General features: G+C 46.1%; 1 protein-coding gene across 4 annotated transcripts in view; it reads left to right on the forward strand.

The window, feature by feature from the left end:
- Window positions 1-8,152: 8,152 nt before the first annotated feature.
- The window catches only part of SAMD4A (sterile alpha motif domain containing 4A), a 226,904-nt gene continuing 217,617 nt past the window's right edge, over window positions 8,153-17,439 (forward strand). For all 4 annotated transcript variants that reach the window (XM_019968950.2, XM_019968952.2, XM_070797625.1 and 1 more), the window contains exons 1-2: window positions 8,153-8,292; window positions 9,482-10,114. In XM_019968950.2, coding sequence (XP_019824509.1) covers window positions 9,919-10,114 — 196 coding nt within the window. In that variant the 5' untranslated portion in view covers window positions 8,153-8,292; window positions 9,482-9,918. The remainder of the gene's footprint in view (window positions 8,293-9,481; window positions 10,115-17,439) is intronic.

The following is a 17,439-nucleotide window of genomic DNA, read 5'->3' on the forward strand; positions in this document are numbered from 1 at the left end:
GATTGTTAGGGAGTTTGGGATTGATATGTACACTGCTCTGTTTAAAATGGATAACCAACAAGGACCTACTGCATAGCACAGAGAACACTGCTCCATGTTGATGGGAGGGGAGTTTGGGTGAGAATGGATACGTGCATATGTACGGCTGACTCCCTTTGCTGTCTACCTGAAACTATCACAACATTGTTAATCAGTTATGTGCGTGTTAAGTAGTATGTGCGTGTTAGTCGCTTCAGTAGTGTCCGACTCTTTGCGAGCCTGCCAGGCTCCTCTGTCCGTGGGTACTTCTCCAGGCAAGGGAAACTGGAGTGGGTTACTATGCCCTCCTCCAGGGGATCTTCCCAACCCAAGGAATCAAACCCAAGTCTCTTATGTCTCCTGCATTGACAAATGGGTTCTTTACTACTAGCACCCCTGGGAAGCCCGTTAATCAGCTATGTTGTTGTTCAGTCACCCAGTCGTGTCTGACTCTTTGCGACCCCATGGACTGACTGTAGCACACAGGCCTCTTGGTCCCTCACCATCTCCCAAAGTTTGCCCAAATTCATATGCGTTGCATCAGTGATGCCATTCAGCCATCTCATCATCTGATGCCCTCTTTTCCTTCTGCCCTCAATCTTTCCCAGCATCCAGCGAGTCCACTGTTTTCATCAGATGACCGAAATACTGGAGTTTCAGCTTTAGCATCTGTCCTTCCAATGAGTATTGAGGGTTGATTTCCCTTGAGATTGACTAGTTTGGTCTCCTTGCTGTCCAAGGGACTCTCTGGAGTCTTCTCCAGTACCACTGTTCAAAAGCATCAATTCTTCAGCTCTCTGCCTTCTTTACCATCCAGCTCTCACAACCTTACCTGACCACTGGGAAGATCATACATAGCCTTGACTAATACAGACCTTTGTCGGCAGAGTGAGTCCCTGCTTTACAACACACTATCTAGATTTGTCATAGCTTTCCTACCAAGAAGCAAACGTCTTCTGATTTCAAGGCTGCAGTCACCATCCACAGTGATCTTAGAGCCCAAGAAGAGGAAATCTGTCGCTACTTCCACTTTTTCCCCTTCTCTTTGCCATGAAGTAATAGAGCCAGATGCCACGATCTTAGTTTTTTAAAATTTAGTTTTAAGCCAGCTTTTTCATTCTCCTCCTTCATCCTCATCAATCATCTATACTCCCATACAAATAAAAAATGATCAGCTATTTTCCAGTGCAAAATAAATGTAGAAAAAAATGTCAGCTGTTAGGTTAGTAAAAAAAGTAATTGCTGTTTTGCATTGTTGAACGTTGCCATTTGATATTGGAATGCATTCTTAAACAAATGTGGTTATACATCATTTTAATGTCCATTTCTCGCTTTATGTTTTCTTTTGCTAATGACATACCTGCTGTTTATCTTATGTTTATTTTAGACTATAGAAATAATGTTAGACAAAAAGCAGATTTGAGCAATTTTTTTATTGGAGTTCAAAATGAGTCATAAAGCAGCAGAGAAAACTCAAGACATCTACAATGCATTTGGCCCAGGAACTGCTAATGAGATGAACGTACAGGGCAGTGGTGGTTGAAGAAGTTTTGTAAAGGACACAGACTTGAAGATGAGGAGCATAGTGGCTGTCCATTGGAAGTTGACAAGGACCAATTGAAAGCAATCATCAAAGCTGACTTTCTTACAGTACGTGAGAACTTGCCAAAGAACTCAACATGGACCATTCTATGGTCACTAGGCATTTAAAGCAAATTGGAAAGGTGAAAAACCTCGATAAGTGGGTGCCTCATGAGCTGACCACAAATTAAAAATAATAATAATAATAATAATTTTGAAGTTGTCAAATAAGTTGTCTTCTCTTATTCTACACGACAACAACGAACCATTTCTTGATCAGATTGTGACATGCAATGAAAAGTGGATTTTGTACAATAATCTGCAAGACCAGCTCAGTGGTTGGACTGAGAAGAAGATCCAAAGTTCTTCCCAAAGCCAAACTTGCACCAAAGAAAGGTCATGGTCACTGGTGGTCCGCTGCTGCTCTGATCCACTACAGCTTTCTGAATCCCAGCGAAACCATGACATCTGAGAAGTATGCTCAGCAGATCGATGAGATGCACCACAAACTGCAATGCCTGCAGCTGTCACTGGTCAACAGAAAGGGCCCAATTCTTCTCCACGACAATGCCTGACTTGCACAATCAGTGCTTCAGAACTGGGCTATGAAGTTTTTCTTCATCTGCCATATTCACTTGACTTCTCACCAACTTGACTCCCAGTTCTTAAGGCACCTTTTTGCAGGGAAAATGCTTCCACAACCAGTTGGAGGCAGAAAATGCTTTCCAAGATTTCCTCGAATCCCGAAGCACAGAGTTCTACACTATAGGAATAAACAAACTTATTTCTCACTGGCAAACTGTGTTGTTCTTATTTTAATTAATAAAAATGTGTCTGAGCCTAGTTATGATGATTTAAAATTCATGGTCCAAAACTGCAATTACTTTTGTGCCAACCTCATATTTAAAACCGTGGACATGTTTCAAGTGCATTTTCAGTTCAAAAAGATACTGGCAATTCTTAAATCAACAACAAAGATCAGAATTAGGATTTGACTACTTCTAGAACCAATAATTTTTGCTTTCTTTCCTCTCATGATAATCTAGGGCAATTTATCCCTCTAAAAGATCTCCTACTTTCGTAATCCTAACCTATACAAAGCCAATAAATAGGAGTAGTTTACAACACTTATATTTAACCTTTTGACTATATTTATTTGCAAATTTACCTATGATGTAAGATATTTTACTGTAAAAAAACTATAGTTTAATATTTCACACATTTACTTATTTTTAAAAAGTGTGAACCCATTTGCATTTGTGTTTGAAATTGTGGTTCAATTGAATTTGTGTTTTATTTAAGTGCCAGGTAGTAAGTTTGGATTATACTCTTTAGAAATCAGTCAAAAAGACAATTTACCTGACTGTACACCCTACAAACTAGAGTTCACCTTTCTTATCAAACTCCATTCTAGAGAAAGCTGTCTCAAAAGTTGTCTTCATGCAACATTAATCAGTCTTAAAAAGGAATAACATTCTGATACATGCCATAATGTGGATGAAGCTTGAAAACATTATGCTAAGTGAAGTAAGTCAGACACAAAAGGACAATATTTTATGAGTCCACTTATGAGGTACCTAGAATAGACAAATTCATAGAAATGGTGGTGCGCAGAGACCGAGGGCAGGGAGGAATGAAGATTTATTGTTTAACAGGTACAGAAATTCAGTTTGGTGAGATGAAAAAGACCTGGAAATGGATACTTCAAGATGGGTGTACAAACAATGTGAATGTACTTCATGTGATGCAATTTTACGCTTAAGACTGGTTAAAAGGGTAAATTTATGTTATATATATTTTACAAAAATTTTAAAAAGCTTTTCCTCATGGATTCAACAAGTCCATCCAATTCATATTCATATTTGACTCCTGAAGAGTAACTAATCACATCTGTTATGGCTTTTGGGTGAAGTGACGTGAAATGAAAACTGCTCAGTCATATCCGACTCTGCAACCCCAGGGACTGTAGCCTGCCAGGCTCCTCTGTCCATGGAATTCTCCAGGCCAGAATACTGGAGTGAGTAGCCTTTTCCTTCTCCCAGGGATCTTCCCAACCTAGGGATCAAACCCAGGTCTCCCACATTGCAGGCGGATTCTTTATGGTATGAGCCACCAGGGAATGGCCTTTGGGTAGTGGCATTCCTTTTTTGTTTTTTAATTCAAGAAAATTTAATTGAAGGATAATTGCTTTACAATGTTGTGTTGGTTTCTGCTGTACAACAATGCAAATCAGTCATAATTATATACGTATCTCCTCCCTCTTAAGCCTCCCTCTCCCCTCCTATCCCAACTTTATAGGTCATCATGGATAGTTTTCCTACCACTGGGTTTAAGAAGTCTTTTTTTTTTTTTTCTGGAAAGATCCTCTAAATTGAGTAACTGAAGAAAATCTGAATACTATATTGAGAGTGGTAAGAACTTCAGTGAAAAGCAAAAGCAGATTCCTCAAGAGTCTCACTGCTTTATGCTTTACCACTGGCTGGTCTGGCCAGGTTTACTCGGGCCAGTCAACAGCCCAGGTTGGATGGCATCACCGACTCGATGGATATGAGTTTGAGCAAGCTTCGGGAGTTGGTGATAGACAAGGAAGACTGGTGTGCTACAGTCCATGTGGTCGAAAAGAATCAGACATGACTGAGCGACTGAACTGAACTGAGTCAGCAGCCATGATCCTGGTGCCGGTATAAAACGGTGTTAGGGATATAGGAAATTGGTGCTGGCCATTAGGTCTCTACCCTGGGCTAACAGAATACCGGCTTTCTCTCTGAATGTGTGCCCCTGCCAACACTGAGATATTTCTGAACTCCTTCTAATGAGATCTGAACTCAAGTTTAGTCTCCCTAAGCCGCGGCTCCTGGGCCTCACCCAGCTTGCCTTTCACTGTTGCTATCTTAGCAGACCTGACTCCTGATTTAGCCTTCCCACATTCCATCTGTCACCAGTTCTGCAGTTTCTTCCTCCACATCACTCTCTTCATCCCCTCGAATCCTAATTCAAGCCCTGGCAATCCTCTCCTAGGCCTTATTACAGGGCTTTTGAGAGGGCACGTTTTTGAAGAATGAAAAAGCCTGTTTATGAGGCAGACCCAAGATGTAAATTAGCCAAATTAACATACTCTGTGCCTACAAAGAAGGAAAACTATATTATATATAAAAATACATATCAAGTACCTATTATGTACAAAGTAACGTGCCAGTTACTTTCAGACCTCCTAACAAGTTTATGAGAGCAGGCGTTATAATTATTTTTCAATAATATTCTCAATACAGAAACTACTTGACTGGAGCTGTGCTTACTCTTCAGGAAGCACACTAGATCCTAGCGGCAAATATTACAGAGAGAGAGTTCCATCCGAGGCAGATGCCAGCTTGGCTCACTTTCAATCAGTCTTCAGATTTCCTCACTCCTGGGTACTTCTGTTCAGTCACCCAAGTCTAATATTTTCATAGTCAAATCCTTCTCTACTGCTTGGCCAGCATAGCTTATTCTTGCCTCCATGCTCATCAGTTCTGCACCTTTCTGAGTACAGTGTACAGAGAAGTATCTGGGCTTGTCTCCTGGGCTTCCCTCCCTGCCAGCCATGTTTCTAGCTCATCTATTAATAAAATCCCACTTCTCCTATGTTACTGCCTAATCATCTATTCTCTGGAAGTTAGAATTTGCACTAAAACTCCTTTTCCAAGTCATGTGGGTATTTAGTCATTGTTAGCCACTTCTTAATCTTTCCAGGTGGTGCTAGTGGTAAAGAATCTGCCTACCAATGCAGGGAATGTAAGAGACATGGGTTTGATCCCTGGGTCAGGAATATCCCCTAAAGGAGGAAATGACAATCCACTCTATTATTCTCACTTGGAAAATCCCATGGACAGAAGAGCCTGGAGGGCTACAGTCCATGAGGTCGGCAAGGAATCGGACTGAGTGTCCAATTCAATGACTGAGTGTCTGAGCACAGCCACTTCTTCAGTAAAGTTCAGTTCAGTTGCTCAGTCATGTCCGACTCCTTGCGACCCCATGAATTGCAGCACGCCAGGCCTCCCTGTCCATCACCAACTCCCGGAGGTCACTCAGACTCACGTCCATCGGGTCAGTGATGCCATCCAGCCATCTCATCCTCTGTCGTCCCCTTCTCCTGCCCTCAATCCCTCCCAGAATCAGTGTCTTTATCCATAAAAACTGGGTAGAGGTTTGAATAGGAAAAATCCGTATTAAGACAAAAATATATATTTAACTGAGAGTATTGGTTTCCTTCCTTCAGTGTGACTTCACTCTGTGAGGAAGTGAAGCAGCCTCACTGGGTTTCATCTCCACTCTGGGTTTCATCTCCACTACTAGGGGGAAGGCCCAGAGGCAAGGGAAGGCACAAGTATTGTGAACCCACAAAAACAAGGCAGGTTGGCAACTCATTGACGCTCCTTTTTGTATTTTTCAAAAAATAGCCAAAAAATTAGCTAAATCTTTCCTTAGGTCAAAGGCTGCTGTAAGCAGTACACTTTTCCAGTAGGTGGCAGTATTTTCTTTCTTCAGGTTAAATAGACTTCAATTCGCCTGTTTGTTTTTTAGTTTTACTATTGAGTTAGTAAACTGCAGGTGACAGTAATTAATGAAAGTGACTTTTCCCACTTTCTTTAAAAAACAAAACAAAACAAAACACTCTCGGAGGCTTCCGGAAGCCCCAGGTGGGCAATTTCTGTTTTGGTTGCAGTTGATAGCAAGGTATATACTGAGATAGCCTGTGCTGGAAACCTTTTCCCCATTTTCTGATAGCGATTATTACTAAGTACTAGCTAGTGATAATAACATTTTGGAGAAAATATTTCAAGATTTCCTGCTTCTGTAATAATAAGACAAAACAAAATTAAAACGTTGACTCTAGAATTCTTGTTTTGGGGGTAAAATATTCATTAAATTATGCAGATACCTTTCCTGGCTGGCTAATAATGAGCTTAAGAAAATTATTCACATACCCTATTTTAATGGTAACACCTAAATTTCTGCAGCTCCACAGACCTTTCAATACCCCAGCAGATGGTTAGGTGCTGTCACGTGTCTCACAGAACTAAATGGTGCAGAAACTAGGTTTGAGGGAGGAAGAAAGAAATGATTGAAAATCCAGGGACATAGGCTGGAGTTAAAGAAGGAAGTGTTAAATCCGTGGATAATATCTCAGACACTTTATCTTCAACACTACTGTATTAGCGAGAGTAAAGAGGCTGGATTTGAAGCATGCGTTTCACAAATGTCTCAAAGTACTCATAAAGAAAGCCACAGGTTGCTGGAGAAATGTTCGAGGGCTCTGTGTTTTCACTTAAAACATGGGGGAATTGTCTGGATTTGGTCACCAAGTCCTCTTGTGCATATTCAATTAATATCAGAAGGCACCGAGATTTTTAGGTTTTAGGGTATTTTTAACCAGTTCTCTACTTTGGAGATCAGCCGAGGCCACTTTCCCAGACCTCCCTGTGCTGCCTGGCCTCAGCGCTGCACCCCCCACCCCACAATTCCACCCCACCCCCTGGCGCGGGCGGCCAGGACCTCTGAAGCCCCCTGCCCGGCCCAGGCCTCGCGCACTCTGCAGGGCCAGGTGAAGGCTGCCCAGCCCTGCGACGACGCAGACGCGCTGACAGGTGGCCTCGCCCGCCTCCTTGCCGCCCGCGGCGGAGCTCCTCTCCGCTCCAGGCCCGCAGCCGGAGCCGCAGCCGCAGCCAGGGCGCCAGGCATAGTTTCCCGGAGGGCCCCCAAAGTCGGGCGGCTTCCCCAGGGGAGAGCGAGGCCCCAAAGGGGCCGGGGCCACCCACAAGAGCAAAGGACATCTGAGATCCGACCCGGGCGAGGGGTGAGCAGCCCGGGAACTTCTCGCGCTCACAGGACATGGGCCGCACGGAGCCTCGTGCCCAGGCACTTTCCAGCCCTACAAACGACCCCTCGGCCTCCTCCGCCCTTTGCTTCTGCGACCCCCGGAATCCGACCACACCCCCAGCGTCCTTGACCCTAGGTCTCTGCCCACCCCTGGGCCCCAGTAGGGCCGAGGGGTCACCGGAGTCCGCGCACCACATTCACAAGGACGAGCAGCCGGTGGCAGCACCGCCCCCGCTCAAGCACCCTCCGGGTCCCCTCCCGTCCGCACTCCGGCTGCTCAAGCGCCCTGGCCCCTCCAGAACAGGCAAACAGCAGAGGGCAGGAATTTACTTGGATCCCTCCCCTTCCCCAAACTTCTTCCCTCTCCGCCCCGCCGTTCCTCCAACCCGACCCCTCTGCGCCATCTGGCTCCTCCCTCTCCGCTCTCCTCCCCTTTTCTGGTCCCCACTTAGGAATCCACCTCCCCCCACCCCCGCCGCCGGTCGGGTCCGGGGATCCTCCCCCGACTCCCCCCGCGTGCCGCCGCCGCCGCCGCCCGGGTTCCTCTCCCCCCGCTTGGGCGCTCCCTGCCAAGCCCATGATGTAATGGTGTATGTTAATCAGTAGCATGTGGGGAGCTCCGGCTCGGGCGGCTCAGTCCTCAGCGAGCCTACACTGGAGGCAGCAGGAGCGGCGGCGGCGGCGGCCCGATCCCGCAGCGCCGCACTCTCTCCGCGCCGCCCGCCCCGACGGCATGGCCCGCAGCCCGCCCTCCGGGCGCCCCCAACCTCGCTGAGAGCCACAGCCGCCCCGGACCCGCGCGTGGGGCCCCGAGCCGCCGGGATGAGCCGCTCCGAGGTGAGCGCACTCTGTCCTACGCCCCAGGCCCGGGGGCCCGCTTCCCGGGGGCCTTCCCCCGCTTCCGCTCGAGAAGTTCTGGGAACCGGGAAACAGGGGTGCTGAGAGCGAGCCGCCCCTCGAGGGCTGGCCGAGTCGCTGGGCTCTCTCTACTTCGCCGCTGGCGGCCACCGGGACAGGGTTAGGACTGGGGGAGCCCTCGAAACCGAACTTTTCTTCTTCGCGGTCGTTCGGGGGCGTGTGCCGGCGGCACTGAGCCGCAGTCCCCACGGAACCGCCCTGCCCGCTGGGGGAGGCAGTGCTGTGGGCGCCGACTGTCTCCGCGCTCGGCTTGCGCCAGTGGCCGTGCCGACTTCGGCCTGGGACGCGCGGGCCAGGCGCTGGGCCGACCGGACCCGCCCGTAGGCGGCGGGAGCTGGGGCAGGATGCCTACAGCACACACTCGAGTACACACGCACGCACACGCACGCACACATCTGATCGCTCAGGGCGAAGCGGACCCTCAGAGACCTCCCGGGTGGGCTGGAGCCGAGCGGCTCGCGGGAGCCGAGGCTCCGGCTGCGCCTCTGCCCGCTGGGCGCTGAGCTCTGGGTGGGGAGAGTTTATTTTTGTCTCGAGCTGCTGCCGCGGCTGCTCACGGCCTAAATCCAGAGGGGCGCCTGGCGGTGGAGATGCTGGCTGTTGCTGTAGATGGAGCTGCAGCCGTTCGGCTGCTTCTCCGAGAGGAGGAGGAGGAAGAGGTGGCGGAGGAGGAGGAGGGAGAGGAGGAGGAAGGAACTCGGGCTGCCGCGCCTCCGCCTCTGCTTTGCATTAGCCCCCACCCCCACCCCCGCGCCCCTTCGCAGCCGCAGTGCAAGTTTTCTGCGCGAGGAAGATCTGTTGCTGGTGCGGGCGTTTGCAGGCACAGCCCCCGAGGCCACCCCGGGCGGGGTGTGTGGGGAGCACTAGCCGTTCGCAGCGGCAGCAACAGGAAGCCGTGCGGTCTTCCTCACGCACCTGGGAAGGAGGCTTCTTGCCTTTCCCAGAACGAGAATAGCTCCTCTCCAGCATCCGGGTGCGGAGGGGGCGGCCGGAATTTGGGGGACTAAGACCCCGCGGCGCGCCCCCCTCCGCCCCCTCAGATGCACTCGCTTCCCGGCGCACTCCCTCGCTGGCCGAGGTCTCACTGCAGCCTTTTCTCTCCTTCCAGTGGTGATCGCCACTCGGGAATGCGGGTGTGAAGGGTCCGAGCTGCTGCCCAGCAGGGAAGAGACCCCGGGACGCCGGAAATCACCATCCCGAAGCTGCGAGAAGAGGGGAGGGGGAAAGAGAGCCTTCTTCATTCAGTTTGTGTGCCTTGTGGGGAAATTTTTTTTTTAATCGTTATTTTTTTAAAAAAGAAATATTTCCGTGCTACTGTCTGTCATCATCTCTGGGGAAATCAGCCAGAACCACCAGAACGTAACTGAAACCAGACGAGAGAGGCAGGAGCCGAGGCAGTACCTGCAGCGTCCGGGCACCAGAGCCACCTTGGAACGGGAACGCGTCTCCGGCGGCCGCGGGGCTGCGGCTCCGCCAAACTTTGGGGCGGGCGGGGCGGGCTGGGGCGCCCCGGGGGCTTTGTAGACTGAGGGCCGCCCCCTAACCATGATGTTTCGCGACCAGGTCGGGGTGCTGGCGGGCTGGTTTAAGGGCTGGAACGAGTGCGAGCAGACCGTTGCGCTGCTGTCGCTGCTCAAGCGCGTGAGCCAGACCCAGGCCCGCTTCCTCCAGCTTTGCCTGGAGCACTCGCTGGCCGACTGCGCCGAGCTGCACGTCCTCGAAGGCGAGGCCAACAGTCCGGGTAAGTGCTCGGCCGCCGCCGCCGTCCCGCGGTCCCGGTTCCCCTCCCCACCTCCAACCGCCGCTGCCCAGCCTCGGGCCTGGCCCCGCCCCAGATCGCCGGTCCTTGGGGACCGAACCACCGCGGCCCCCGGGTCCTTGGCATCTCCCCCGCAAGCCGCCCGCGCCCCAGGCCGTGCCGCCCACTTACCTCCGCTGGCAGCTTCGGGGTTTTTTTTGCCCACTGTCAACTCCTTCAGTTCATTCCGTTTGGTAGCTACGGTAGCATGAATGATTGATTTTTCTCTCATGCAGTTTCCTGGGAAATAATTAAGTCAGGTCACGTAGAGTCTGGATTTTCTGGGCTTTTTTTCTTTCCTCCTTTTGGGCAACGTGGCTCTCTGGATTTCAGCAACACATGAGGAAGCCTGAGACTGCCCTTCAGAAGCTGAGCTTTGATTAGGCTATATGAGTAACATATGAAAACCCAATTTTACATTCATTTTTTTCCCCTCCACCGATATTCCAATTTGAGAGCTCTGTTTTCAGAATAATTTGTAGGTGATGCTACAGACTATTAAAATGATATTTGCATTTCATATACTACGTGGTTATACTTAACTATCACGACTTTGTTTATATTGATACGCGTCTTATAGAAAGGGTCTCATAGGGAGCAGGCATGAATCAGTGTCTTTAACGGTTTTGTCAGGAAACTTTACTGAACATAACAGAATTGTTTCCTGTTACCCTGCTATTGTATTTACAGACACCTCAACTAGTATAGAAAGTGAATATACTGAGATATATTCAGCAGTTTGCTGTTTGCTAGCATGGGTGGTGACAGACTGGAATTATATCCGGGGCTGGGGGTAGGGGGTGAGGGTGGGGGTTGGGGAAAGGTCTGTTGGTTGTAATTTGGGATGGGGAAATTCTTTAGTTCATGCTGCAGCAGGATGGTGAACAGAGCCCCCAGTGTTTATGCAGAGAAAAGAATGCAGGGTCCTCTTCCAGCTGTTCCATGTTAGAGCCGCCAGCCTGCAAGACTCAGCAGAGGTCTGGGCTGCCATTTGATGACAAGGTCCAGTTCAGGGCAGCAGGGCCTGGGAGACACCAAAGTGAGTGTGCTGACGGACCGCAAGAGGGAGGCTGGTCTGCTGCTCACTCCTCCTCCCTGGTGTGGTGCTCACAATGCTGGACACACTAGGATGGGATGTTTCCATATATAGAATCATAGGCTGGCAGTGACCACTGGAAATCTTCACAGGCCTTTTCCTGACCAGACAGGACTGCACCCAAAGGATCCAGCGCTGCCTAGTATGGTGGGCCATTCCGAGGGAAAGCCCACAAAGCCCTAGGGGATTCAGCCTGAACCTAACAGCCCACCCTGGGTGTTACTCACAAGGGTGGCCATGGCAGGGCCCCCTTCCCCTTCAGTTCTGTCTTTATACATAGCTGGAGGACCAGCCTCCTTCATCAGGGTGTGGAAATATAACTAGGATAACTGATGACCTACTCTCTTTACTCCCATTCTCAATGTGACAGGGTAGCCTGGATCACCTGCTTGGTTTTTCTTTCTCAGGTTTGATGAACAAGGTTATATAAACTTTAAGTACAATTTAAGTACAGTAATTTATGTTGAATGCTTGACCTCAGTGCTTGTAGGGACTGTTTAAAATAATGATATTAACCTTTAGGTTACTCACACGTTTGAGCAACCATTTTTCCCTTTGAGTAAAAGAGAAGACTTTTCCCTAGTATAGCAGCCATCAGTTTAGTAAGTCAATAGATGTGTGAAATTAAAAAGAAATTTCTTAGCCTAGGTATCTAATAATGTAATAAACTGAGAAAAAACTGAACTTCTGTGAGTTTAAAAAAATCATTTGGTAATTTTTCCCCTACATTTTTTTTTTAAACCATATTTACTTGTGTAAGCTACCTACCTGGTCATGATGTTAAATGCTGTAAATATATGAAACCGTAACTATTATGTAATATAGGGAGCATTTTCCAGTTTCGGGATTAATCTTTCAACCTGAATATTTTGCTTCCTTGGAAACTTTGCATTTGTGTTGTTGTTTGGCAAGTACAGAAATTCATTAGTGAGGTCATGTGATAGTTTGGTTTACATCTGCATTAGGAGGGGGATCATAAAGAGCAATAAGATTTGTCACAGAATGCCTGAGTCTGGAGCACAGCTCTCTTAAGTATCTGGAACCTAGCCGAGAACCAAGAAAGGGGCAAATATGCCTACTCAGCAACCGAAATAGATGGCATAAAGTCTGGGAGAATACTTCAGACCCTCTTTCGGAACTTACTCTTATTTTAAATAACAGTCCTAACTTTTTTTTTTTTTTTTTTCTTATTTGACAAATGATCTATAGCACATACACGGTAGCACAATTTAGAATGGGGTGAGGAGCTGCTGTAACCAACAGTGAAAACTGACCCCTGACAGTTTGACAACTAGGAAATAGGAAAATTATAGCTTTAAATATAAGAACTGGGAGCAAAAGCCCTGAAGGTTTGGGAATATTAGGGTAGGGATTCTCAACTGGCCTTTCAGACATTACTTTGCAATTAGCTAAGTCCATAATTGCTATTTACCATTAATGAGAGTGAAGGACCAAAAAAATGACCAAAAAAGATACATTTTTAAATACATTCTTTGGGAAGGAAGGGAAATCTGCCATAAACACTGCAAATACTAACTCTCAAGGTAATTAACCTCCAAAGCTCTTTTGGTATGTAAAGCTATTACCCATTCAGAAAACTAGGCTGTTAGAATGACTCATTCATTGGCTGGCTGATTTTTCCTATACCAAAATCCTCATATATCACTTACCTTATTTTGTAATTATGAGTTAAACAAACACATATTTCTTCTGGAGTTGAGAGATTTTAAAATGTGGTAAATGAGAATGAAATTCATATCTGGGGCTTGATGTCAGTATAACAGAATTAGTGTACACTTGGCTTTGTTTTCTCCAGGACCAACTTTAAATAGGGAGATAATCCTTCACATTAAACATGGTTTATTTGAAATCTGTGGAATGTATTTTGATACTAACTTTCTGTTCTTTTAAATTTAGTGTTTATTGAGATTCTAGAGGTTCACTGGTTCATCCTTTGCCTCAGGTTCACAGTCATCAGAGATCCAAAGACATCCTTTAGTTAGTCCTTATGGATGTGTGGTTCACTCCGGATTTAGTCAGTGGTTACTGGTCATGATCAGTTCTCTGAGATAGAAGGTTGTTTCTAGAACCCTCATAACCTCAGATACATGTCCTTCAGCCACCAGCCTAGGTTACAGGTTAGCATTGTGATTTCTGCACAGTCTTAGTATGTAGATGACTGTTTCTGATGCTAAAATGTCATTTGATACCTAAAAATGGAACCTGTTGACTTTACTTGCAGTTCTTCAAAGAAAAATAGATTCTGTGGCACTGGTGTATGACTTTTGTCATTTAAACTTGAAATGTATTTTCCAGTGGAAATAGTGTAATAAATGGAGATTCACAAGTGAATCCACAGACTTACTAACTAACAAAGCAGTTCATATTTTGTGGAGAAATTGCATGTTTGTAATAAATAAATGGCAAAAGGATGGTTACTGTATTTATAAATAAATACAAGAGAAAAGATTACCTGAAATGGTAATGTTGGAGATAAAGCTAATTGTGGAGAATGAAAAGAACTTGTGGGTGTATTTATTCTCTTTAGAGGATAAAGATGTTAATTCTATGATTTTTTTTTATGATTTTTGGTTTCCGTAGTAGAGGTATGCTGCATCTGAGTTGATTTTTTAAGTCAAAATTGAGTAAAAGGAAAGCAAAAGAGCATGGGCTTTCCTGATGATATTTCTTGGATAAGATCTTGTTTGTCGTTCTTCTGCTTTTTCATTCAACAAACACTTACTGACTGCCTACTAGTTTCCTGGCCTTGTGTCATGCAGTGGGAATGCAAAGGTAACTTGCTATATTCCCATGCCTGGTCCATGGATACCCAGTAAATGAGTAAATGACTAATACCGTATCACAGGTGCAGAGGCATAGCAATAAAAAGGGTGGTGGGGTGGGGATTCTGGAAACACTATAAACATACAGGTAACTGCCTGAGGGAATCAGGGAAAACCCCACTGCAGAGGATATAGCTTGAGCTGAATTTTGAAGGGTGAATAGGAGTTGGTTTAATATATAAAGAGGATTGCAGAGAGCAGGCATGAAGCTGTTTTCCAAGCAGAAGAGATACCATTCGTAGAAATGTTGTCTTATGAAAGGGCCTGGTTGTGTGCAAGAAATAATGAGTTCTTAGTGGTTGGAAGGCTGTAGAATGCTGGGCTGTAAGAGACAGAAGTTAAAACAGAAGTGATGTTTGTGCAGGACTTTGCAAACTAAGGAATTTGATTTAATCCTGCAGAGATGATAGAGAACCCAAGAAGACTTTTAGGCAGAGGTGTCCTGAGAATGAGGAAAGAGGAAGAGAGTTAAAAGATGAAAGAGGGGTTTGTGTGTGTGTGTGTGTGTGTGTTTACACTTTTGGGAAAGCTTTCTAAGGTATGCATGATTTTCTGAAAGGCGAACATGGGAGGAGTGAGGCAGATTTCCATCCTGGCTTCATGGTGGTGTCATCAGCCCAAGGCAGCTTTGTTGCCCTCAGCATTGCTGTACTGGGGAGAAGGAAGGGTTGAGATAGTGAGGAAAAGAAGGTATTATCAGGTGGCCATTTATTTATATCCATAGGAGGGAATATGTCTAGAGGATTCCTAGAGTATGAATGTTGAAATCAATCAGACTAGGCTGGTCAATTAATTTCTGAGTCTTTGTTGTAGTTCAGTCACTAAGTCATATCTGACTCTGTGACCCCATGGACTGCAACATGCCAGACTTCCTTGTCCTTCACTATCTCCTGGAGTTTGCTCAAATTCATGTCCGTTGAGTTGGTGACGCTAACTATCTCATCCTCTGCCACCTGGTTCTCTTTTTGCCTTCAATCTTTCCCAGCATCAGGGTCTTTTCCAGTGAGTCAGTCAGGTGGCCAAAATAGTAGAGCTTCAGTTTCAGCATCAGTCCTTCCAATGAATTTCAGGGTTGATTTCCTTTAGGATTGATTGGTTTGATCTCCTTGCTGCTCAAGGGACTCTCAAGACTCTTTTCCAGCACCACAGTTCAAAAGCATCAATTCTGCATTGTTCACCCTTCTTATGGTTTGACTCTTACATCCATACATGTCTACTGGAAAAACCATAGCTTGTCTGTAGAAGGGAGCTAACAAAACTTTGTTATTGTCTGGAAGCTACTTGTTAACAATTCAGTGAAGATCTATTCTTTCCCCCAGGTTTAAATTTTCCTGTATTAATATGGAATTTATATAAATAATGTTTTCCTAAATAAGACATCTTTTATTTAAAGGATTATCTGAACGAGATCAAAGATGATTTGGAACCCTGAAAAGATACATCTACTTCGTTCTACTTCCTATATTTTAGATGGCGCTGGTGGTACAGAACCTACCTGCCAGTGTAGGAGATGCAAGAGATGCAGGTTCAATCCCTGGGTTGGGAAGACCCCTTGAAGAAGGGAATGGCTACCCGCTCCAGTATTCCTGCCTGGAGAATCCCATGGACAGAGGAGCCTGGCAGGCTACAGTCCATGGGGTCTCAAAGAGTTGAACACGACTGAAGTGACTTAGCACACAGCACTTTGTTCCACCTCCTATATTTTAGCTGTATTGTTCTATTCTATATCATTATTGTTGTTCAGTCATGAAGTCGTATCTGACTGTTTGGGACCTGAAGCATGCCAGGCTTCCCTGTCCTTCACTATTTTTCACAGTTGTGCTCAAACTCATGTCCATTGATTCAGTGATGCCATCCAACCATCTCATTCTTTGTTGCTCGCTTCTCCTCTGGCTCTCAATCTTTCCCAGCATTAGGTTGGGTCCTAAAAAAGACACCACTGAAATCAATTTTCCCAAATAACTTGTCGACACTTTTCCCCTTTCGTTGGTGAACATGAAAAGGAGAAATCATTTTGTGGAATGAAATGTATAGGGACTTTATATCAGAAACACGTTTTACTTTGAGTGTTGTAATTTTCTTTCCGTTGGTCTGGGATGACAGGGAGCAGGTCACACACATTTGTGATCTTGTGAATAAGTTGGATTTGGTTGTTTAGCTTGGATGCTCCAAGGCTTCAGCAGATGAGTATGTGTTATAAACAGGTCCCATCAAAGCAACTAGAAGGCCGACAAACTTAACAGCAGTCAAATTGGTTTGTTTATGTTTAAATAAACAAATGAGAGTGAAATGAGTGTCAGAAGCTCTGAGAAGTAACTGAAAACTCCCTAGTATATCCTGCAGAAGCTTAATTCTAATATGAATTGACAACACTAGAGAAGAAAAAATACCTCTCTTCCTTGACCTGAGGAGAAATTTGGAGGTTTTCATCCATGAGGGAAGTGCCTTATGTAGTTCATTTGCTAGGAAAGCTGTCGTGCTCATAAAATCCTTTTTTTCTTTTAAACATATAATTACTTTGAGTTTTTAGTCTTTTCCTTCCTTTCCATCTTTTCTAATCATTCCTTCCAAGTCTGAGTTCATCCGAGTCACATAGATTAAGATGCAGAATCATACGTCTCCTCTGAGCTATTTTTTGCTTCTGTGGAAGCCGCCTGAGGCAGGAATCTCCTAAGGAAAGCAGAACTTTCAGAAGAGAAGCCAAGCTTTCTCTTGGGTTAACCAGTCAGGGTGTGGGCCTTGCCCTGAAGCCTGCACCCCAAGAGCCAGCTCGGAGCACAGAGGAACCTGCTGCTTTTATGTAGGAGCATTTTACTCCTTGGGCTTCCCTGGTGGCTCAGATGGTAAAGAATCTGCCTGCAATGCAGGAGACCTGAGTTCGATCCCAGGGTCGCAAAGATCCCCTGGAGAAAGGAATGGCAACCCATTCCCATAGTCTTGCCTGGAGAATTCCATAGACAGAGGAGCTGGGCAGGCTACAGTCCATGGGGTCATAAAGAGTCGACTGAGCAACTAACACTTCACTTTCATTTCACTCCTTAGGACTCCTAAGCTAGTTCTAGGGTTTTGTTCTCACCAAGGTACCATCATTTTAATACAGTTTTCCTTGCCTTGGTTTACCAGGGGGATAAAGGCAATCAAATGATTCAGTGGTTTCTTTTATACTATAGATTAAACTGTTAAATGGTACCTGGAGAAGAGTATCTGTTAAGAAACTGTGGGACCAAGTTCCTCAGTACACATAATTCACCAAGTCTTGCAGCCAAGTGCTGGGAGCTGTGTCCAGAGGTGAAGTAGGTGTGATGGTTCCCCTCAGGGATCTTAAACAA

The sequence above is a fragment of the Bos indicus genome, chromosome 10 (assembly GCF_029378745.1).
Source record: "Bos indicus isolate NIAB-ARS_2022 breed Sahiwal x Tharparkar chromosome 10, NIAB-ARS_B.indTharparkar_mat_pri_1.0, whole genome shotgun sequence".
Classification (NCBI taxonomy): domain Eukaryota; kingdom Metazoa; phylum Chordata; class Mammalia; order Artiodactyla; family Bovidae; genus Bos; species Bos indicus.